The 25,283-nt window shown below is 44.6% G+C and overlaps 1 protein-coding gene across 3 annotated transcripts; it reads left to right on the top strand.

Annotated features, from left to right (window-relative positions):
- Positions 1-383: 383 nt before the first annotated feature.
- Positions 384-12,427, top strand: CDCA4 (cell division cycle associated 4). 3 transcript variants are annotated; one of them, XM_028746838.2, is made up of 3 exons: positions 384-507; positions 5,600-5,684; positions 9,251-12,427. In XM_028746838.2, exons 2-3 carry the CDS (start codon positions 5,646-5,648, stop codon positions 9,998-10,000), a joined length of 789 nt encoding a protein of 262 aa, XP_028602671.1. In that variant the 5' UTR covers positions 384-507; positions 5,600-5,645; the 3' UTR covers positions 10,001-12,427. The 3 variants fall into 3 exon arrangements, with proteins under 3 accessions (XP_028602671.1, XP_028602592.1, XP_028602746.1); XM_028746759.2 differs by having other exon boundaries at positions 411-507; positions 5,604-5,684; XM_028746913.2 differs by lacking the exon at positions 384-507 and adding an exon at positions 1,248-1,503.
- Positions 12,428-25,283: the final 12,856 nt, after the last annotated feature.

A 25,283-nucleotide genomic window follows, 5' to 3' on the forward strand; every position in this document is an offset into this window, starting at 1 on the left:
CCCTCCGAATCCTTCCCAGCCTTTGGCAGGCGTTTGAAACTTCGCCTGCCTCCCGGCCAGCCACTTACAGCCGAGGGGCGGGGCTGGGTTCCATGGCAACGCCCTGCACCAATGCCCGGCCGAGGGCCCAAGAATGAGAAGGAAAGGCGGCTGGCGGGTGGGCGGGACTAATCCCCGTAGCGATCTCCACTCCCCCCCCCCACCAGCGCGAATGATCTCAGCGGAGAGAGTCTCCCCCGCTTCCCTCGCGACCCAATGGGAAGGCCGAAGCCTGCGATGGGCGGTGCCGAAGGCCTCCCACGTGCCTCCTCCGCGCCAATAGCAAGGCGGGAGAGGGAAGAAGGGGGCGTAGGCGACCGTTTCTTTGTGGGGTTTGACAATAAGATGGCGCAGGGGGGAAGGGGGAGGAGCTCCCGGGACCGTTGGCCCCGCCCCTTTCCTCTCAGGCGCGGAGCTCGTCGAGGCGGGAGCGGGAGCTCGTCAGGGGCAGGCGGCGCGGGCCGGCGGGTAAGAAGAGCCGGGCGGCGGGCTGGGCCGCGGAGGGGGCCTCTGGCCCCGGGTCGGTGACTCGCAGGAGGTGGGGGGAGGAAGCGGCGGGACCGGGCCGGCCGAGGAGGAAGAGCCCGCGGAGGGTCACGGAGCCGCGGCTCCAAAATGGCGGCCGAGGAGGAGGAGGAGGACAGGATGAATCATCCCGCCCGCTTCCCCTGGCGCCCCGCAGCAGCAGCAACCCCGTCGGGTCTTGCCCCACATGCGCTACTGCCCCGTCCGGCTTCTCTCCTCGCGAAGCAGCAGCAGCTTTTGCTATCCTCTCCTTCCACCCGCTTTGGCCCCGCTCCAGCAGCAGCCTCGCTCCCCGGCCGGAACCTGGTTCTACCTCCTTCGCCTCCTTTTCTTCGCCCCCCCGCCGCCGCCACATCATCCCCGTCTGAGCATCAGGAGTGGGGTCGGGGGGGGGGGGGCGGCGGCGGCTGCAGCTCCTGTTCCCCTTCCCCACTCGCGCCCCGAGCCCTTTTGAAACGCGCTCATCCCCCGCTTCCAGGCACATGCACGGGTGTTTCCACCCCTTTATGTTTCTTACATCTTGCCCACGTTTTCTCTTTTCTGCCCGCCCCCGCTGGAAAACCTCTGCTGCTCCTCTTTTTCTCTTCCTTTTTTCTAGTGGGGGAGGGGGGAGCAAGAGAAACATCATATACATACACACACATATCTATATCTCTCTATATATCTATATATATATATATATAGATAGATAGATAGATAGATATCCCCCCTTTCATCCATAGATCTCAGGGCAGCTCGCAACACAATGTTTCTCTTGCTCTCCCCCTCCCCTACTAGGAAAAAAAATCCCCCGATTGAAACCTGGTGCTCCTGGTCCCATCAAGCCCCACTTCCCCGCAAGCGTGGCGTGTTCCTTTCCTCCGACACGTGCACACGTACATGTGTACCTTTCTTGCAAGCAACCGTGGCATGTCTTCTTCACCCGCCCATCAGTAATAGGTGGGTCGAAGCTTTGGAGGTGTATGGGTACAAACAGGAGTCCTTGGAAAGTTGGGTTCTCATATCTCTTAAGACAGCACAGGGGAGGGGTGGGTGGGTGGTTCTCTTTTTTGGTAAGAGGCTTAGGTGGTCTTGTATGTGGGATGTGTGTCTGATGATTTAGAATAAAGATGTGTCAGCATTTAACATCACCTACCTGCCTGACTCCTTTATATACCTTGACTGCTGTCCTTCATCTCCACTTTTGCCCTGCACCCTTTCTTGAATATTATTATCTGTGTTCCTGCCTTTTTATCCTTACCTTTGACTTGAAATTCTTACATCCTCTTGGGCTTTTTCCTCACAGCCATTGCATGCTGTCTTCCCTATTGCCAAAGAATTTTTCCCATAATTACGTCATCATATTTATCCATATATAGTTTTCATCTGAGACTTTCCATCTTTTGGAGCAGTTTCTCACTTCCCCATGAATTCTTCAGTTATCCTGTTCTTTTTGTCCTTTCTGTGACACCATATATTTGATTCTCTGGTCTACCTGATATTCTGAACTATCTTGAATATAATGCACTGTACTATCCCTTTTACAGAAACAGTTTACAACACAATTGTAAGAATGCTTATTCTGAAGTCAGTCCAAGGGGATTTGCTTATTAGTAATTGTGTTTAGGAGTACATCTTTAGTTTATTACAATTGTCCAAGGCAGAAGTTTTCAATTATCTAACTTCACAGTATTTCAGTTAATAATTCTGTTCTATTTGCATAGATCTCTTTCAGTTGTTTTTATAGCCTTATAACATAGGACATTATTATTTCAATAATGCAGATAAGAGCCTGAAGCTGAATTGTTGGTTGCTTAAAGCGACTGAGGTAAGCTTTGATATATGGGACTTCTCAGTTTTTAAGCCTGCTAGAAGGTTCAGACCTAAGGCGACTGAGGTAAGATTTGATATGTGGGACTTCTCAGTTTTTAAGCCTGCTAGAAGGCACAGACTTTGATTAGCCAAAAGAACCCAGTTTATAGGGAGATACCTACTGGATCAGATCAGTCCATCTTAGTACTGTGGGCAGTTGGATGCTTCCATTAATCCCACAAGCACAGAACAAAGGCAAAAATACACTGTTTCCATTCCAAGTTAGTGGTATTCAGTGGCATGCTGGCTACTTTTGGATACATTGCCAAAACATGGTTTTTAACATCAAAAGCACAAACCTAGCTGCACCTCTCCTCTGGGGCACCAGTGAGGAGAGAATTGGGTTGTTCTGCTTCTATTCTATATTAACCACAGTAGTGTATAGTCTGAACCCTGACAATGGTTAACTTTAACTATGTTTAATTAAAACAAGTTAGCTGAATAAGCTGTGGCCTGAAGTCGGCACGTTTCCACTAACCATAGGTAAGATTGGCCACAGTTTGTCAGAGTTCAAATAAAATAGCAAGCTGTGGTTAATCCAAAATTAAATGTAAAGTTTCTAAACTCCAAATCAGAATGAGGAGGTATATGCGAGCCTGGGGGAGGCTGTTTGTTCTCTTATCTGTAAACTATTGGTTAATATTGTGTCCTAACCAACTATTGATAAGTATTCACCATGAGTTTGTCTAAGCCCCTTCTATAGCCATCCTAAACCAATGAGCATCACCCATGTTTTGTGGCAGGGACTTTAATAAAACCATGTTGCATGAAGTACTTTTTGTCTCCTACATCTACTACACATCAACTTTTATTAAGTAAAACCTTGGTTTATTAAGGGAAGGATTCTATTTGGTTTCACCACACAGTGCATGATTTCATCTGTTGCTCTTAGTTGTCTTTTTCTAAACCAAAAAGCTCCACACGTTAGCCTTTCCAAACAGTGTCCCTGTACTTAATTTTGCAAGACGCTTCAACAAGCCTCCCTTTTTTGTGTCTTGCTTATCACATTGTATTATAAGTTCACTCAGGGCTAGAAAAAGTTCTAGGCATTCAGTTGCCCTAGCACCCAGAAACTTGATCTTGGCAGCCCTGTGCATGGCTCGTGCTTAACTTCATTTTAAAAACCTTAAAATAGTTTTCCAGCTGGACCAGCCCTTGCCACGTCACTTTGGTAACTGTGTTATCCTCACATCCTACATAATCCAGTAATTTCTTAGCCTCTTGTGTCATCCTCCAATCCTTCTCATCTCATACATTGGACAGAGTTTTCATTACCATCCTGTACACAGAAACATTGTTTCCTGATTTTTATCTCTATATCTCACACCAGCATCCCACCCTGTCCATCCAACTTACTGCAGTCCGTAAAGTGCCGCCTATTTTTCCTTACTGCAGTAACTTGAAAGAAACTAGTCTCTAGCTTTTACAGGTATATGGTGATTAAGTCCTAGAGACCTTAGCTGTCCAGGCCCCCACAGCCCATCTTGCATTTCACAGTTACATTTAAATATGGTGACATCACCTGAGCCATTTTAAATTAAAACCTCTCCTATAGTTAGCTCTTGAATGAAGCACTTGGTATCCTATGCAGGGCACATTTGGAATGTTAATGCAATCTCAAAGTACAGTACTGTGGATTTTTCTACTTTGGTAATCATGTTGTCTGCTTGTATTATGTGGGTGACTTGGATTCAATCCACAGCAACTATATATTTTTTGCAGGAAAAGGGAAATTGTAGAATAGCATCAATAAATATTAATAAGGTAGAGAAATGCAGATGAGTAAAGGGACAGCTATCTTGGCATGTAAAGAAGCAAATAATAAGCTTTGAAGCACAATAACATCTGATAAGTAACTGGTTCATACCCCATGTTTCAGAGATCCATGAACTATACATGAGCAGTAGCTAAAGGGATTAGCTGGCTGCATCTAGCTGATAGATTTTCATTCCCCATTAAGGGAGAAAGTACAGTCGGTAATTAGCAATTGTCGAACATACAACATATTTCCAAGGGACGCAGGTGGCACTGTGGTCTAAACCACAGAGCCTAGAACTGGCAGATCAGAAGGTCTGCGGTTCAAATCTCTGACAGAGTGAGCTCCCATTGTTCGGTCCCAGCTCCTGCCAACCTAGCAGTTCGAAAGCACGCCAAAAAGTGCAAGTAGATAAATAGGTACTGCTCCGGCGGGAAGGTCAATTGCGTTTCTGTGCGCTGCTCTGGTTTCGCCAGAAGCGGCTTATTCATGCTGGCTACATGACCCGGAAAAACTGTCTGCGGACAAACATCAGCTCCCTCGGCCAATAAAGTGAGATAAGCGCCGCAACCCAGAGTCATTCAGAGTCATTCATGACTGGACTTAACTGTCAGGGGTCCTTTACCTTTTTACAACATATTTCCAGTCTCAGCAATATTGGTGAGTGGGCAGGGGGTCACCCAATGAAATTGATGACAGTAGATTCAGGACTGAAAGTACTGTATTAAAGGCTGTATTTTTAACATGTAATCTATTAATGCTTCATATGTTCTAACAAGAACATTAAAAAATTAAAAATATTACTAAAATTAGCAGTAGAAGTGAATTCCTTTACCCTGGGATACCACAGCTGGAGTTGAGGGTATTGGACAATAAGTACCAGCCTTGTTGACAATGATACTAGCTGCTAGCTCCTACTGTTGCTATGTGAGACAAACATGAGTGAATTGACAGTTTCTAATTATAAGGTCACCTACCACTGAAGTCCGTGTCTGTATTCAAATCAAGTATTTTGAAATCACATCCCTAATTAATAACAATAGGTCCCTTAGACAAGCGTGGGCCGCCACCAATGCTTTATCCTTCACCACCACCCATCTACAATGTGGGAATAGTACTGATCTATCCTGCTGGGTGTTTGCAAAGATTGCAACACTGTAATATATGTGAAATGCTTTGAATGCTTGGAAGCGCTACATAAATGTTTCAAGTTTCATCAGCCATAGCTGCAGGGGCTGATTTGGGAGGTTTACTGCATACTTTCTGCAAACCTAGCTTTCACTTCACATTATTTTGTCAAATGGGAGAGGGAATTCATATGGGAAGAGAGGAAATAAGTTTGCTTTGAAAATGTTTCTATCATATTTTCTGTGAATTTTCTTTCTAACTGACGGAATGCATATTTATTTTTTCACCTGCTGCTCTCAGGTAGGTGGTGCTAGAACACTTGCTGTATGGAATCTTGCTCTGTAATATGGGGGAAGAGGAAGGACTGCATCAGACACAATTATTGGTAAGTAACTTGTGGACTAAAATTTGTCTGGTAAGCCTTACTGGACTTAGTAAGTGCTCTCAAGTTACAAGGTGCAGGGACTCAAGGAAATGGGAATTTAATGGGCTAAATAGTTACTTGTGACAATCTCTGCCACCATATGTGTCTTGACTTTAGTAGTCTTATATTTGAAGTAGCCCTGAATTCAGGGTGGTCATAATGCACTCAGTTCTGACTTGCCCTGGTTTTTCTCTTCTACAGTGGTGCCCCGCAAGACTAATGCCTCGCAAGACGAAAAACCCGCTAGACGAAAGGGCTTTCCGTTTTTCGATGCGCTTCGAAAGACGCATTTCCCTATGGGCTTGCTTCGCAAGACGAAAACGTCTTGCGGGTCTTGCAATTTTTTTCGCTCCCCCCCCCTTTTTCTAAGCCGCTAATAGCGCTAATCCGCCAAGCCGCTAATAGGGTTGCTTCGCAAGACGAAAAAACCGCTAGACGAAGAGACTCGCGGAACGGATTATTTTCGTCTTGCGAGGCACCACTGTAATCTGCATGGAAGGAAATCTTTTTCTGTTTCACTGGAAAAGGGAAGACAAGAGAGTACGGTAGGGGGTGAATCTAGAATTCTCCTGTAATGGTAGAATTGGAGGGTGCATATTGCTAAACAAAATCAGAATAGTCGCTGGATCCATGTGGCAGAAATCTGTCCATATCTTCCTCATTGCAACCAACAGATATGTGGGATGAGTTGATTTTGAGAAAAGGGTAGTGATGATCTTTGGCTCTGTGATCTCTCATCTTGCTTGAATCTCAGGCGTGCCAGTTCCCATTTCCCCTATGGTTTTGCAGTTGCCCTTGAACTAGGCAAACTGATTTGTCCAAATTATTTTGCCTTTTTCAGATATACCCTCAAACCCTGGTTTGATTAATTAATGAAGTCTGATTGAATTGAGCATGTGGGCCTGAGAATTGGGAATGAACAGGCTCTGTGCCACCAACTTTGTATTTTGGTGCACTCATCTGGAACACACTTAACTAGCCTTGCTTTGGATATATTCCCTCACCTACTCAGCTATTGTGAGAATGGTTTTGTTGTGGCACCGTGATGAGCATTCCCTTCCATGGTGGATTTCTGCCAGAACAACCACCATAAGACACAACGTCAAGTCACCAGAGACAAGACCAAGAGGGACCCTGCTTTATTTGCAGAAGCATATTGATATTTAGAGGTGGCAGGAGGAGTTTGAAAGAGAAGAAGAGAAAATCATTGTTTATTAGAATCATAGAATGTAGAGTTGGAAGGGACCACAAGGGTCATCTAGTCCAATGTCCTGCAATGCAGGATTATTTTGCCCGATGTGAGTCTTGAACCCACAAGCCTGCGATTAAGAGTCTCATGCTCTACCGACCCCCTAAGTGGGTCAGAGAGCTGCTTGTTCTCTTGCAGTCTTGCTTCTTGTTAAACTAGCAGGAAGACGAAAGCATTCGCACAAGTATTTGTTTCCTACGGAAGGGGCTACAGCTCAGTATTGCTTTGCATGCAGAAAGTCCCAACATCTCCAGCTGTGGTAGAGAGAGATTTGTGTCTGAAAACCTAGAGCTCACTACCAATCAATGTACAGAATGCTGAGCTATACCAATGGTCTGTCCATTTCATATGTTTAAAACCTTGCTTGTGTTGAACCTCAAGGAAATGGTGCTAAATGTGATTGAGACTGTGATTCCTAGCAAATTTGCCTGACACGTTTAAGAACCTCCTTTTTCCGCATTGCAAACAGCAACAGGAGCTTTTCGACACCTCAGTCACGTAATCCAAGATTATCTGGATGAGGGTTAATAAGATGAAGCTTAGTCCAGGCTATGGAGATTTTGATGATAAACAGCACAGAAATCAAGAAATAGGTAGGCTGCCACTTCTAGGAAGAGTCATGCTCCCCCTGAAAAAGCAGATTGGAAACTTGAGGGTGCTTATAGACTTGGTTCTGCATCTTGTTGCTGAAATGGCACCACCAGTTTTGGTTGGTCTTCCTTTAAAAATAATTGTCTGACGGCTAGACTATAGCCATTGACCTATGCCTGGCTTGGAGTCCCGGATCCCTTAGGGAGCACTTGAATCTCTCCCCCTGCCCCCCATGGATATGACAAACTGGATTTAGCTCTGCTCCTTATGGCCATCTTCCTTTCTCAGCAGTAGTATCTGTGCTCTGTAGCACTTTCCATAGGCAGACTCACAGGGCTCCTATGGTCTTTAGGAAATCTTTTGAAAACCCCTCTCATTCTGAATTGTAAATATTGTGATGCTGTATGTTGATTCTTTCCATACCAAGAAAAAGGAACAGAATAAGCTTGTATTAGCTACCCTCTCATGCAGAGATGCTCTTCTCTGGTGCCAGGATGTCTGAACGTACCTTGTAGCTAAATAATTCAGAACATTTATTTACTGGTCCCAGGTTAATTGTCCTGGAATGGAGTGGCTGTGCACAAGCTATCTCATTAAGACAGTACCTATTCTGTATTGATCGAATGTTAGGTGTGTGCAAATCACATTTGAAAATGATTTTAACTCAAGTTTTATTTAATAAGAGGAACCTGCTGATTATTCACTTGTCAAAAGCTGGTTTCACCTGGGGTGCCTTTAATACAGTGGTGCCTCGCAAGACGAAATTAATTCGTTCCGCAAGTTTTTTCTTCTTGCGAGTTTTTCGTCTTGCGAAGCACGGTTTCCCATAGGAATGCATTGAAAATCAATCAATGCGTTCCTATGGAAACCGACTTCAGACCAGGTCCGGGGACGGTCTGTCCCCCGACCTCTTCTGAAGGCTGGGGGGGGGACAAGGGCTTATCTTCCCACCCCCAGCATTTTAAAAAACCCCAGGACAGCGGAGGACTTCTCCGCTGTCCGGGGCGATCTTAAAATGCTGGTGGACAGCAGCGAAGCCTCCGCTGCCGCCCGCCAGCATTTTAAAATCGCCCCGGGACAGCGGAGGACTTCTCCGCTGTCCCGGGGCGATTTAAAAGCCCCCGGGAAGGCAGGCAGAGGGGAGCAAAGACTTTTGCCCCCCGCCGGCCTTCAGAAGAGGTCCTGGACCTCTTCTGAAGGCCGGCGGGGGGCGAAGGTCTTTGCTCCTCCCCCCCCCCCCCCCCCGCCTGCCTTCAAAAGCCATCCGGGATAGCGGAGAAACGAAGGCTGCCGGTGGGAGGAGGTCTCTCCGCCCCGCCGCCAGCCTTCGGAGGAGGTCCGAGGACAGTGGGGAAGACGTGCTGCGCTTCCTCGCTGTCCCGGAGATTTCCCTATGGGCTTTCGTCTTGCGAAGGAAGCCCATAGGGAAATTCGTTTTGCGAAGCGCCTCCAAAACGGAAAACCCTTTCGTCTAGCGGGTTTTCCGTCTTGCGAGGCGTTCGTCTTGCGGGGCACCACTGTATTACTATGATTGTGGCAAATGCCGAGTTTAATTTCCAGGGTACAGACTAAAGGAATGCCTTATTAATCTCAGTTTTGTAATAAAGCTGTTTGATTTTAAATATAAAACCTTAGAAGACAAGCTCTGGATTTGTTATCTAATAGCATCTTGCTCTGTTTTCAACAGGACACAATGTTTGTACGTGGACTGAAGAGGAAATGTCTTGATGGAGAGGAAGATATTGAAGGAACTTTAGCTGGTTTTAAAGCCATTCCTTCATATAACCTGCAGCGCCAGTCACTACTAGACATGTCTTTGGTTAAACTTCAGCTCTGCCACATGCTTGTTGAACCTAATCTGTATCGTTCAGTACTTATAGCCAATACAGTACGGCAGATTCAAGAGGAAATGACCCAAGACGGAACTTGGCAGATGATAAATGCACAGAGTACAGGACCAACCTCTCTTGATCGGCTGGTTTCAACAGATATTCTCTGTCGGTCTTCGAAAGAGCAAGCTGAAGAAAAGCTTGTTCAAGGTTATAGTGGCTTCTCAAAAGACTTTGAAGACGCACAGTCAGAAGAGAGTTCAGAAATCTTAAGACCTGCTCCACTACAAGCTCCCAGAAACCTGCAGAGTAATGTGTGGGACATGGAGAGCCCTCCAGAAAATAGAGGAAACTTCCACAAGTCATTGGATCAAATATTTGAAACCTTAGAAACAAAAACTCCTGACTCGGTTGAAGATCTCTTTTCAGAAGTCGACAGTTCCTATTACAATCTAGACACAGTATTAACGGGAATGATGGGCAGTACAAAAATGGGACACTGTGATGTACTTGAAACTTTTCCTCAAGCAGCCACAAATTCTAACTCTAACTGTAAATCTGACCTTAATGAGCTTGATCATTTTGTGGAGATTCTTGTTGAATCTTGAGACAAAGAGTGAAGGAGACATCCTTTAAAGAAGCCAGATCCCGAGTAGTGAAACTTCCAAATAGTTTATCTTCTCAAAGCTGCACATGATCTTCCAAAAAAAAGCAAAAAGCAAAGCACTTCATTTTGCAAAGTTGCGTTAATGTATAAAGTTAACCTGCAATTTGTAGTGTTTGAACTTTACATATTTTCAGCAGCCACAATTCAGGGAGGTATTCTAGGCACATCAACCAGTTGCCAGCCTACTGATTTTGAAACCTTGTGACACCCCTATGCCATGCCACAAACTGCATTAGGAACTTCCTAGGGTTTCAGTCGTGGCTTCTCATGTCAAAAGACTCCTGGGTGCACAAGGTTAGTCACGCCATTTCTCTGTCCTGAACCCATACATTCCCCAGGCTGCCTCCTTGGGGTCCAACACCAGATCCTTCTAGTATTTAGAAGGAGCTTAAAATGGTGTAGCAAGATTCCTCCTCCCTCGAGCATCTCATCCTCCCCTGTAAGGTGCAAGTGCAAGATAGATTCCAGCCCTCAGCATGCAAAAGGTGGGCTGTAAGGCCTTTGCTTAAGTTGAAGCCCATATTTTATCTAGGCTGGGAACCTTCCACCAATCATTTGCTTTTGCTGGTTTAATCATATGACTTTAGTGGGACTACTTTTGAAGTAATTGGCCTGAGGACCAAAGGTTTGGTGTACCCTTCCCACTCCTTTATCCCAAGTAAATACTTCACAGACTTCTCTACATTTATTTGCCGTATAAGCTCTTGGAAGAGCCAAAAAAGCAGCGGTGCCCATTTTCCTAGCTAGCTTTCTCTGTCATTCTTTCTTTTCTGTTTTTAAATAGTTAATAGTTTTGAAAAAAATGTTTATCAGTATTCAGAACCTTTCAGCTATTTTCTGAAGATATATTTTTGCTATAAATCTTCTGCCAACTGCTTATTTAAAACCTGAAATATTTGCAGTTGTATTTTTTTAAATCACTTTGAAAAAGGGATTTTTTTTTTCCATACCGTGGGCCTCTCTCCACAGCTCAGCAGAAGTTTGTAAATATCTGACTTCTTAAGGTAGGAGCAGTTGACAGCATTCAGTCTTGGGAATACTATGAAAAGCAGCTTTCTCCAATCTAGTGCTCCCCAGACATTTTTTACTTGCAGGCGTTTTAGATTTTAACTGCCATTAGCCCCAGCCAACACAACCATGTTGGCTGGGGCTAATGGAAGCTGCAGTCCTAAACATCTGGAGGGCACCAAGTTGAAGAAGGTTGGAGTAAGGAGTTAAGTTTTGACATGTGAACATCAGAGGAGGAGCATTCATCAGGCTGCAGGAGCTCTTGATGCCTAAGTTCAAGCCATGTTTTTGTTACCTTCAAGCATAAATTATGTGGGTTTTATTTATAAGTATTTATATGTTTGTGTCATCAAGTGAATTATTTGGCTGAAGTTTACCATCCTACTTCTCTGTGTTTGGGGGGGAAACACCCCCTTCACCTTGCACTAATTACTACAAGACTGTTACAGAGGCCTTTCAAGAGTGTTCTCCGAACTTAACTTGCTCCACTCATGCCAAGTGTGAATATGCGTTCAGCTGAGTCGTGATTAACATATGTTACCATAGCAGGTTAACATTGAAGAAAAAGATGAAATTGTTTGAGTGCGTATGAATTGTCTTAACTCCTAGAAGCGGTTTCCAGTGAGAGGGTGTGTTATATGTGATAACCTTTGCAATACAATTGCCCAACGTTTGCCTTGGTAAACTGGTAATACAGGAAACAATACTGCGTTGTGGGAAAATAGAAAGCGCTGTGAGTACTTTGATTATTTTGAAAAAAAAGTTTCATTTAACAGTTAAAGGAGTATATCTGCCACCTGACAAAGCAATTTTAGCTACCTTGCATCTGTTTGCATAGATCAATGGAAATGTTGCTTTTTAAAACTCATTTTGATTTCTGCAGCTGTGACACTGTATGCAAAAGACATGTCAAAATGTTGGACGCCTTATCTCCCAGCAAAGAGTTGTAGTATCTTTGCAATGGGAATTACCATAGCCCTCAAAGCCAATATGGCTGCGCACCATGCACAACCCGAACAACTCTTTCAAAGCATAAAGATCCTTGTCATTGTGTATGTATAGCTAAATGTCTTTGTCTTAGTTTAGGTTGCAATTTGAAACCACTTTGCATAAGTAGCCCCTCCTGAGGTTAATGGGGCTGCTTTCAAGGAAGTGGTTTCATGATTGCGGCCTTAATAATTTAAGTGCTTTTGAAGCACCTGATTTGAAAACAGCAGTGTATGTTTTCCAGACCTGGCAGGTAGATGCCTATTTCTGTAACTCAGTTTTTGTGCCAGATCATGCAGTTTGTAAGGGGAAACTTTCTAATGCATTTGAAAGTGATTAATGTCTTTTTATATTAAAGTTGAATATGAAGTGACTACTTTGCTTAGTAGGTTCTTTTCAATCTGGGTAAATTCTGTGCCTGTTGGTAACTTGTACTTAAAGAACTGGACTCATGAAATTGCTTCATCAGTTCTAGCTGAAGGGTCACCTTAAAACTGGAAAATCCATCACCATTTATTACAAGTAATCAACCCCCTGCAATGCAGGCATAAGCAGATGTCCCATAGGGGTGCAGCTGATGAATGCCAAACAGATTAAATTGGTTGGTCCATAATAGTATATTTGAAAACGCCAATTTCCAGCATTGCCAGGTGCCTTCCATTCCCCCTCAGCCCTACCTTTACTTTAGCCACTGCCTCTTCTCTTGACACTTGCTCAATATTTCCTTTGACTTCTTGATTATACCTCAGGGATGAGGAATCTACAGGTGTCGGATCAGGGATATGACGGGAGCTGTGAGCTTCCAGATGTGTTGACCTGCAAGTTGTTCATCTATGTTTTCGCTCTCACTTGAATTTTGGCATGTGCCTGGGAGCCCAACACTTTTATGTGTGAATGCTTGTTTAAGATGACAGCTACCAGGAGGAGTTGGCCATATTTAGTTAGTTGGAATAAAAAACACAGCTCTTGCAGCTGATCAATCAATGAAAGTGTATGCCACAATAACTTAAAACAGGCATAGGCAAACTCCAGCTCTCCAGATGTTTGGTACTACAATTCCCATCATCTCTGACCACTGGTCCTGTTAGCTAGGGATGATGGGAATTGTAGTCCCAAACATCTGGAGGGCCGGAGTTTGCCTTTGCCTGACTTAAAAGCTAAGGTGAGACCCCCAACATTTACTTGGTGTGTGTACACTTAAAAGTGCATTAAATAGAAGCACTATATAATTTTTGGAAAAGATGGCTAAAGCAACTATGAAAGCAGTAGACTTATGTCATCTGAAAACCAGCCACTCCAGCATATCAGAGGGGCTCAATAGTTGTCCTGGGACAGCAGGAAACTGCTTAAGTGGTGCAAAGTAGGTTTTGCTGGTGGTCTGCACTACAAGAGCAGAGCTACTATTCAGGGTCTACCACCAGCCTTGCAAGATACACTGCCACCACTACTGTCCAGCCAGCCTGGGACAGGAGACTCAGACCTTAGCAGACACCCCTAAGACTCTAGAGAAATGGCAGTGGCTCTACTCCTTGAGCCTCAGGATCACTAACTTAACAGCAAGCGACCAGGAACTTAGGAACTGCGTTCGGTACAAAGGCTTCACCCAAATAGGCACACGCCAATTTAAAATGAAGTGGATTAATAAGAAATAACAAAATAAACGATAGCATAAAATGGGATCAAAATTCTCGTAAAAACTACAGTTAGAAAATCCAATTGTCAATGCAGCTTGGAATTGTAAACCAGAACAAAATAGCAAAGCTAATTTAGTCTAACTCTATACATATTGCCAAGCATTGAGGCTACCAGATATAATCCATGGCAATTCACTGGTGTATGGGGTGTTACTCATGGAACTTTGAAGTGTCAGGCATAGCCCTATTGGCTTTAGCCCAAACGTAGCAGAGTTTTCCTGCACAGCGAGGAAGCTAGTTGCGGCGGTAATGACTAGTCAGCTAGACTCAGAATAACTATTTACAGGATTTATTAAAAGGAAAAATAAAACCAGCAGAGTTTCTGCATACAAATCAAAGCAAAATAAATCCTCTCTTTCTCTCTCTCAAAACCATACACAGCACTTCTACTCCTAACAACACCTCACATCAAACTGAGCTAGCAATCCCTTGATAACAGAGCAGAGTGCTGGTCGTTAACCAATCAGAGTGAGTAGTTTCTAGGTCAAGCAGACCTGGGCTTTCTGCCAAGAGTAAATTGACACCAGCCTGAGTTAATTGTGCGAAGCTAGAATCTGCAAGTTTCCCACGAGAACCAATTAACAGAAACTGAACACCCCCTCACAGATTCTGCTGAACAATTAACACCAAATACACCTATGTAGGAGATCATTTTTCCAGCAAACCTAAACCCTTGCACATTCGCTTGTTCTTTATCTTTGCCAATGGTTTAGTTAACACATCTGCTACATTTTCTTCACTTGATACATAAGTACAGGTGATTATATTGTCTTGTACACAGCAACGTACATTTTGGTATTTTACAGAGATATGTTTGGAACGCGATTTGAAACCCTCTGTTTTACTTAAGGTTATACAAGCTTGATTATCAATGTAAACTTGTACTGGTTCTCCACAATTTACATTTAAATCTGTTAACAAATGCTTGAAATAAATCACCTCGTTGCACAATTCACTCAATGCGGCGTACTCTGATTCCGTTGATGACACACTTACAACGTCTTGCTTGCGTGACCGCCAGCTGATTAAAGCTCCACCGACCATTATGACTAGTCCTGTGACAGATTTTCTATCCGGCAAATTTCCCCAGTCACTATCACAGTAGCAACTCAACATTTCATCCTCTGAAGAATTTAATTGTAACATATAGCCAATTGTCTGTTTGAGATATCTCAGAACTTGTTTTACCCCTTTCCAGGCATTTAGTGTGGGTTTTGAGACCAATCTACTTAATATGCCTACTGCATAACTAATATCAGGTCTGGACCACTGTGCTAGATACAATAAACTTCCAATTACAGAATGATATACATCAGGATGTTCAAATTCAGGACTCTCATCTATATGAAGTGTTTTTATGAAACCTGGATCCATAGGCACCACTGCCCCTTTGCAATCCTGCATCCTGTATGTAGTCAGTAGTTGTTTAACTTTGTTCTGCTGACTAATTAGGCAGCTGCCATCTTGGGCCCAGCACACTTCCAACCCTAGATATGTCCTAACCGGGCCTAAGTCTTTCACTTTGAACTTACTGGACAATTGCTTGGCAAACCTTTTAGTTTGTTTATCTGTTTTGCAGGCATACAAAACATCATCTACATAAATCAGACAAAACTCTTGATCACTGCCTGTACCACGTACATAAACACAATTGTCAGCTGTACTCTGCTTGAAACCAAATGACACTAAGGCCTCATGGAAACATTTGTTCCAAGATCTTGCAGCCTGTTTGAGACCATATAGAGCTTTGTTTAATTTTAACACTCTATTGGAACCTGTCTCATAACCAGGCGGTTCGGCTAGATACAGGTCTTCTGATATTGATGCATGTAAATATGCAGTCTGAATGTCAAAATGGTTTAACAGGAGTTTTCTCTTTGCTCCAAGCGTTAAAATCAGCCTTACACTGTCCCCCTTAGCAGTAGGGGGAAAAGTCTCATCATAATCTTTTCCAGGCCTCTGAGAGTATCCTTGAGCCACTAAACGAGCTTTGTATTTGTACTCTCCTGTCACCAGAGGTTTAAGTTTGTACACCCACCTGCAGCCTACAATCTTTGCCCCCTCAGGCGCTGCTCATTCAGAGAGGACATCTCTTCCTCCATTGCCTGTTTCCAGAGCTCTGCCTCCTCTTTTGGTAACTTTAACACCTCCTGAAAACTCTTGGGTTCTGCACTTACACTAAACACATTTGCAGTATCTGGGGAAAAACGCACCGGAGGCACTCCTTTGTTTTGTCTTTTAGATCTTCTGGGAGAAAATTTTTCTTCTGACCCACTTTCCTCCTCAGAACTACGACCTCTCTTTTGTTGCATAGCAACTGGTCTTTGGCTAACTCCACTTTCTTGAGAGCTCTTATCTGAACTTTCCTCCCCCTCAGACTCTGATTCTCTGTGTCTACCTTCAGAGTCATGAAGCTCCTGGGAAGGTTCAAACCAAACCTCAGTATTGGCATGTAGTCTCTCCCAGCCACTATGTTCACAAAAACTGGCATTCCTGGAGATTACAATGCCATTTGTCCCTTCAGCAAAACGGAAACCTTTTCCCAGCTCCTGGTAACCCACAAACACTAACTGTTTGGTCTTAGGATCTCCCTTCTTCCTCATTTGTTTTGGAATTAATACCCAGGCCTTTGATCCAAACACATGCAAATGGTCAATTTTGGGTTTTTTCTGAAACAATTTAAAGTACGGGGTTGTACCTATTGTTTGATGAAAGAGCCTGTTTTGGAGATAACACGCGGTGAGCATGCTCTCCCCCCAATAAGACATGGGCAAATCAGCATCATCAAGCATGGCAAACATCATATCTTGTAAAGATCTGTTTTTTCTCTCTGCAACGCCATTCTCCTCTGGGGAAAAAACGTTCGTTTTTCTATGCCCAATGCCACGCTTTTGTAACCAATCTTTAAAGGCATTTGACATAAATTCGCCACCTCTGTCCGTCTGAATCCTTTTGAGTTTAATGGACAGAAATCTTTCCACAGATGCCACCCAGCCTTTAAACTTAGTGAACACGTCACCCTTATTCTTCATGGGAAAAACCCAGGAGTAACGCGTGGCGTCATCCACAATTGTTAGTGAAAAGCGCGATCCACCCCTGCTTACAGCAAATGGACCAATTACGTCCATGTGAACCAGCTGTAGCGGTGACTCACTAACTCTGTCACTTCTGGGGTAAGAGACTCTGTGGGTTTTAACCTTTTTACAAACATTACAATCAAGGTACTTGTTACAACTCTTTAAATTACCCCCATCAGCCAATTCAGACATTTTTAGTACACTTTTCCAGCAAGCATGCCCCATTTTCCTATGCAATAAGTGCACACAGTTGTCATGTATAGCTTTGTTATTCACTGCAGGCTGAGATTTACTGACTACTGCTGCAGCTTGAGATCCTGCTTTAAGCCAAAACAAGCCTCCCTCTGACTTAGCAGTGCCTAAAATCTCACCAGCCTTCTTAATAATGCAACTGTCTCCTTCAAAATACACTTTAAACCCAGCTTTTAACAAACAATCTACAGACATCAGATTGCTCCTTAATGACGGCACACAAAGTACATTTTGCAGGCATTCACGAAGACAAGGAACAAAAACTGCACCCCCTGAAATCACTTCGGAAGTACTTCCATCTGCTAGAGCCACCTGGCTGCGCTGTGCTGAATTCTTGGAAACAAACAATTCATCTGAATTCACGATGTGGCGAGATGCTCCGGAATCGACCACCCAGACCGCTTGTTTCTCATCAGCAATCTTGACGTCGCCGGTCACCAGCTGAGCCGACTGTTTTCGTTTGAAGAAATTCTTTTTACGCTGCTGCTGCTGCTGATCTCGTCTCTGCTCCTGCACCGGCAACTGAGACTTGACCAACTCCGGACATTGTCGTTTTAGATGCGCTGAGGACCCACATTGGAAACAACGCCTAACAGCAAACGCTGACTCCTCACCGGTACGCTGCTCTTGCTTCACCTCTGGTACGGCATGAGAACTCCTTCCAAACCGCCCGCCTGTAGAAGCCTCTGCAGCCAACGACCTTTCTTGCCGCTTCTGCCATTCTTCAATCAAACGCCCAGTAACATAGCTGACTGATAAATCATGCTCCTGCATGCCTTCTAGAGACAAAACTAAATTATCCCAGCTTTCCGGGAGAGAACTCAAAATAATAGCCACCTTCTCCTGCTGGTCTAACGCACAGTTTCTTTCCTGTAGCGCAGCAAACTTTAACTGTAAACTGTGTAGGTGTTCCTGCATTGTAACCCCAGGCTGTAACATTGCCTTGTACAATGCCTTGCGAATGAACAGCTTGGAAACCGCTGTCTCACGCACATGGAGTTCTTTAAGTGCTTGCCACACACCTCTAGCTGTCTTGATTCCCCTCACATACGGCAACTGGGAATCTTCCAGCCCCAAGACAATTGTGGCCCTTGCTCTTTGGTCTTTATCGAGGTCTTCATCATCAGGCTTCGTAGGAAACTTACTCACCACTTGCCAGAGACGATCCCTCTGCAGCACTGCCTGCATGCGTTCCGACCACAGCAAGTAATTGGAGTCGTTCAGACGCTCAAAAGCCATCTGAACTGGTTGTGAGGCCATCTTGAGAGCGATGTCCCTGGAACCCGGAACCAGCTACTCACGACCACCGAGAGAGAAAACAGGAACCACAGCACCCAGCACTCACACACTGCAGCTGTTGTCCTTGTGTCCGCTGCGTCACCAGCTCACCACAGTCAGGAACCAGACAGTGTCCATCTGCTGCACCAACAGGAACAACAACTTCTGGAACTACTGGAACCAACGCCGTTGATGCTGACACCACCACAACTCAGGCTGGCAGCACAATGCCCATAACCTCATGGAACTTTGAAGTGTCAGGCATAGCCCTATTGGCTTTAGCCCAAACGTAGCAGAGTTTTCCTGCACAGCGAGGAAGCTAGTTGCGGCGGTAATGACTAGTCAGCTAGACTCAGAATAACTATTTACAGGATTTATTAAAAGGAAAAATAAAACCAGCAGAGTTTCTGCATACAAATCAAAGCAAAATAAATCCTCTCTTTCTCTCTCTCAAAACCATACACAGCACTTCTACTCCTAACAACACCTCACATCAAACTGAGCTAGCAATCCCTTGATAACAGAGCAGAGTGCTGGTCGTTAACCAATCAGAGTGAGTAGTTTCTAGGTCAAGCAGACCTGGGCTTTCTGCCAAGAGTAAATTGACACCAGCCTGAGTTAATTGTGCGAAGCTAGAATCTGCAAGTTTCCCACGAGAACCAATTAACAGAAACTGAACAGTTACTAGGGTTTAATAAATCTGGTGGGGGGCGGCACATTATGCTCCTGGGGTAGTTTGTCCAGCTGTAGTCTCCACCCTGCGCTCAGCTATCACCTGTGGCTCCCAGAAGCTGTCAATATGCAACAATGGTCACACTCCAGGAAACGGCTTTGACTGGACAGCTAAACTAGGTGAGGGGAGCGGATGGGTCTCAAACCCTTGGTGAGTTAGGGACTTTCCCTGCATGCCAAGACTGCTAATGCAGTAAAAAATGAGAGGCAGCAGCACTTGCAAGTTACAGGTCTCTGAAGCCACGGCAGGTGCAGTAATACTCCAGTGGTTTGACTTTGCCCCCCAGAGGCTCACTCCATTGTTTTTCGAGACAGGTGGATGCCAACAATAGTAAAAAAATAAATATATTAAAACGGTGGTGAATGCCCTGAACTAATCAGAAGGCTAGAATCTCCTGGTACTTTTGTTTTCCTGCAGCAGAAACTACTTCCCAATCACCAAGCCTCTTCTCCTTAAAACACAGGAGCTTTAACTTGACAAGATCATTCTAATTGCAAAGAAGCAAATCTCTATCCAAATGCCACCTTTTACTCAGATGCCTAAGCAAGGGGACAATTGTCTCGACACCCTCTTTTCCCCCATTACGAATTGCCACCCAACACACTTGAAGCTGATTTTGGGGAGTCATGAAAAGGCAAGGCATGGATAGCTGCCCTTACTGTTGCTGAACTGTTCCTTCCAAAGAAGGGCAAGAGAAAATTGTGAGATTTTTCTATCCCAAATATCAAAATAACTTGGTTGGCCTTTTGCAGTAGACACCTTGACTTGCACAGCAGGTGGGAGGCAGAGGGGGAGAAAGCACACTTATTTGCTGCTCTGCCACAAGCAGCAAAACGCCTTGGTCACCCTGGTGGCTTTCGCTGCAGGTTTCCAAATGTATGTTTGCAACCTGGGGTAGGGAGCAGGGAGTGGCTCTGAGGATGATTGGGAGCAGAGAAATGATTGACAGAGAAAGATGAAGCAACTCCTCTGTGCTGCTGTTCTACTCCAAGTTGCTGTCTCTCCCATGATGCTTTTGCAGCAAAGAAGGAAGCCACTGGGCTTTTCATAAAATCGTAGAATGATGGAGTTGGAAGGGACCCAAGGGTTATCTAGTCCAAGCCCCTGCAATGAAGGAATCCCAGCTAAAGCATCCATGACAGATGGCCATCCAACCTCTGCTTAAAAGCCTCCCAGGAGGGAGAGTCCACCACCTCCCGAGGGAGACCTTTCCATTGTTGAACAGCTCTTACTGTCAGAAAGTTTTTTTCCGTATGTCTAGTTGGAATCTCCTTTTTTGTAACTTGAAGCCATTGGTTCGAGTCCTACCCTCCAGAGCAGGAGAAAACAAGTTTGCTCCATCCTCTATGTGACAGCCCTTAAGATATTTGAACATGGCTCTCATATCTCCTCTCAGTCTCCTCTTTTCCAGGCTAAACATACCCAGCTCCAACTGATTCTCATAAGGCTTGGTTTCCAGACCCCGGATCCTCTTGGTTGCCCTCCTCTACACACATCCCATCTTGTCAACATCCTCCTTAAATTGTAGTGCCCAGAATTGGACACAGTACTCCATATGTGGTCTGACCAAGACTGAATATAGCGGTACCATTGCTTCCCTTGACCTCAGCACTAGACTTCTGTGGGTGCAGCTTAGAACAGCATTAGCTTTTTTTGCTACTGCAAAACCTGTTGCCCACTAAGACCCCTAGATCCTTTTCACATGTAAGCCAGGTGTTTTGCATCTTATATTTCTGCAGCTGGTTACTCCTGCCTAAGTGCAGAACCTTTCAGTACATTTGTCCCAACTGAAATTCATCTTGTTAGCTAGCACCCAGTTCTCCAATAATTTTGGTCATTTTGAATTCTGATTCTGTCTTCTGCAGCATTAGCTGCCCCTCCCAGTTTGGTGTCATCTGCAAATTTGATGAGCATCCCCTCAATTCCTTCATCTAAATCGTTCATGAAGATGTTGAACAGCAGGCACAGGAAACCCCGCGTCACTTTTCCCCAGGATGACAAGGAACCATTAACAAGTATTCTTTGGGTTCGGTCAGTCAACCAGCTACAAATCCACCTAACAGTTACCGGTACCTCATTATTACAAGAGTTTACATGTACCATGTAGCTAAGTTTCTCAGCACCCCTGGCCAGAACCAAGGAATAAGGTTTTGTACTAGACTGCACCATTTAAAAGTGCAACACACACACACACACACACGGTTATTTACCGTATTTTTTGCTCTATAAGACTAACTTTTTCCCTCCTAAAAATATGGGGAAATGTGTGTGCGTCTTATGGAGCGAATGCAGGCTGCGCAGCTATCCCAGAAGCCAGAACAGCAAGAGGGATTGCTGCTTGCACTGCACAGCGATCCCTCTTGATGTTCTGGCTTCTGAGATTCAGAATATTTTTTTCCCCTTGTTTTCCTCCTCCAAAAACTAGGTGCGTCTTGTGGTCTGGTGCATCTTATAGAGCAAAAAATACGGTATTTAAGTTGTCCCTCTGTACAGAAAATCATTTTTTTGGTATGGAGTGTTCAAAAACACGCATGCACATAGACACCTATGCAGCCTTCAATGGGTACAGCAAAGGGAAAGGCGCTTTTGCTTTTTATATGATCTGGACTTTAAAGCTCTGTGGTGCATAGAAGTGTTTAATGCAAAAGGTTAATTATGAGTACAGCTCCCTTTGAGTACGTAAAACTGGAACGACTGTTGCTTAGCAGTGATTTACTCTGAGTCACAGCATTGTTTAATTATTGACTTGCCTTATTCTCCACCCATTTCAAAAGTGCACATGCATTTTTTCAAAAACAGGCATAACCATTTTTGCCAGCCTCTTTTGATTGCGTAAGGGAGGCAAGTGCCATTGGGCCACAAACGGCCACGGTAAAATTGCTTAAGTTTGTAGGTTTGCGCAATACTGCCACCCCACCCCCACTACCCTGCAGGGTTGCGGGGGGGAGGGGCAAACCTAGAAGAAGGAACAGAGGACCCCCTTTCATACAAAGGGTCCCAGGTTCAATCCTTGCCATCTCTAGGTAGGGCTCACCTTCTGAAACCCTGGAGCAGGGGTGTAACGTGAGAGGGATGCTGGGGCAATCGCCCTGGGCACGTATGGGGGGGGGGGTGCACAGCTCCCGCCACCCTCCCTGAGCCAGCCCTGCACCACTTAGCAAGACCGTGTGGGAAGAGCCACATGAGAGGGACAGAGCAACTGTGCATCCTTCAATTATAGCCTCAGATAAGACTGGGACTGAGGGGTGCACGGCTGCCTGCCGCTTTCCCACACTGCCCTCCCAGCACTGCCTTGCAAGGCTCGGATCCGGGCAGGGTGCCAACTGGAGAGCCATGCCACTCAGGACTGGTGTCACTCCAGCAATGATGGGGGCTGACAGGCAAATCTTTAAAAAATGTAGTATAAACACTGACAAATCCTCCAGAAAAACAATCTCTCAAAGGACCAGTTGATGGCATTTTACCATTGTACTGTGGAGAGTGTATTAACTTATGGTCTGTGTGTGTGGTTTGGGAGCTGCACGGCCAGGGGAAAAACAATGCTGTCCAGGGTTGTAAAGACTGCAGAGAGAATAATTGGGTGCACTCTTCCCACGTTAGATCAAATCTATGCTGTCAGGTGCCATAAGAAAGCTGCAGAGATAGCACAGGATAGTATGCACCCTGGAAATGATCTCTTTCAGCTTCTGCCTTCTGGAAGAAGGTATAGGGTTATAAAGACCAGGACTAGTCGCCTGAGAAAGAGTTTCTACGCAAATGCAATTCTGGTTCTAAACGCAGCATAAGGAGTCTTATAGTATATTGTATGTTAAAATGGGGTTTCAGAGTTTTTAGCGGTTTTTGAATGTCTTATGTAGATTTTCAATTTAATTGTTCTGTATTGGACAATGACAATAAAGATATCGTATTCGTATCGTATTCGTATAACTGGGAAACAATGGCCTGCGAGTGCTCCAACTGGAGAACAGTCTTTACCAAAGGTGTCATGAGCTTTGAAGACACTCGAACTCAGATGAAAGGGGAAAACATGCTAAGAAGGCGGCACATTTGGCAAACCCTCACCGTGATCAACTCCTGCCCGGAAACCTATGTCCCCACCCATGGCCTCCACAGTTACTTACGGACTCATTGTTAAAACTGTGTTCATGGAAGACAATCTTACTCGACTACAAGTGATTGACGAAAAGGGAAGGTGGGGGTCGGGCAGGTGCAGTGGGCTTCATTTGTCCTTCACCCCTGACATGGGCATGCACACACACCCCACCTGAGCGGCATGGAGACATGCTCTGCAACTGCCCTGGAGAACTGCTGCCTATCAGTGTAAACAATATTGGACTGGGTAGACCAATGCTTTGACTTTGTATAAGTCATCTTCCTGTGTTCTCTCTAGCCAAGGAAGCTTAGCTCCTTGGTACACCCGAGCTTAGGGCAATGACACCAGCTGGGAGATGGCTTGAACGGAAGCAGAGGAAAACTCTGGGTGAATGCAATCGAACACTGGTGATGGCTCATTATTGAACCTACTCAGCCGCCCATGTGGTTGTGTTGTGGCCAATGCTACCATTAGGCCAACGAGGCAGCCGGCTATGGTGCAGACCCTAGAGGGATGCAATGCTGAACTAAGGGAGGCACAGATTCATACAGATTAGTTTTTGTCATATCTTATGGATTTCTGACAATATGTTACTTTCATATTTTGAAGAATTTTATCATTTTCGGAGTAATTCGTACATGAGAGTTGCTTACTAGGTATATATAGCAATAGCTTGAAGACTTCCAAAGTCTATGCTGTCACAAGGAGTATACTTCTCTTCATACAGCAACAAAAACTCCTGAATACTTTGCCTAATGTTTCCGTTGCTCTAAGGATCCTTCTCACATTCCGGGGTCAGTGCAAGTGGTGAACGCTCCCCTGGAGCAGTGGTGAATGCTCAACTATATTGCAAAAGAGACTAGTTGAACATGACCAAGCATCAATGCTTGACCTGAAGGAATCGGTGACAAAATTTGCAAAGGGAAAGTTACACAAAGTCAGATTCTGATGTGCCCGGAATTGAAACTTTAAAGAGACTTAAGTTTTAACATCACAGTTATCAAGATTATTTGAAATGGTTCACACGCTAAGACTTTTTCTTTTGTATTTGAGAAAGATGATCAAAGATTGTCGTATTGCTTATTCTTGTGATGCAAAATAAATTTAATCACTTCCATTTTTAAAAAAAATATGTTGATTGTCTTTTAACTGATTTCATTGAAAGTTGATTTGGTGTCCCCAAAGAAAAGCAGGATCTACTGTATATTCCTTCTGGTTCTGATTTAATGCCACTATGGAGCTGGCGCCAAGAGAGAACTGCAGCGCTGTTCTTCCCAAAAGTAAAAGATTAACAGAAAATGTGCTAATGTGGTTGCTCCTGACGTTTTATCTCTTGGCAGCTGTCCTGGCACATCAAAGGTTCTAGTAAATGGTAGGACACAGCTTCAGGTGGGGGGGGGGAGAATATTGCAGTCGTTCTTTTAATAGAAAGCCTGAGGAAAGAAGCCCTAGAAACACATATAATACTCACTTACCATACCCTGCATATTGCACACTAACCTATACGAATTCCTTTCTCTCTTCTTTTGCCTACCTACCCAGTCTTACACCAGAGATGGGGAATCCTTGCTGTGGGCAGGGTTGGAAGACTTGGCCCTCCAGCTGTTTTGGGATTACAACTCCCATCATCCCTAGCTAACAGGACCAGTGGTCAGAGATTATGGGAATTGTAGTCCCAAAACAGCTAGCGGGCCAAGTTTGGCCATAGCCCTTCCTTCAGTTTTGTGGATTCAAAAGCTTTGGCTTTCAGACTGGGTGTGATCTCAGGAATCAAAGACACCCTGAAAGGCGGCAGACAAGGCTAATGGGAAGCAAGTCATTAGATTTAGAGTTTAACTCTAATTTGTTTGTCTGCTCCATTGGAAATCTTCTGTGGGTTTGTTACCATTCTTACGTAAAACCTCCCCCCCCCCTTTATGAACTGCCTTTTCATCCTTTTTAGTAAACTTGCAATCTTGTTTCACAGAAGGTTTGTGGTCTACATTGATTATCACCTCATATCTATGTTTTTCAGCTGCAAAAAAAAGAAGTCCTTGGAAATAAAACCCACTGAATTAAACCGGGGTCTTTCGAGGAAGCAGGCGCGCGTGCATTCCCCGCCT

This window comes from Podarcis muralis, chromosome 1 (assembly GCF_964188315.1).
Source record: "Podarcis muralis chromosome 1, rPodMur119.hap1.1, whole genome shotgun sequence".
NCBI lineage: Eukaryota > Metazoa > Chordata > Lepidosauria > Squamata > Lacertidae > Podarcis > Podarcis muralis.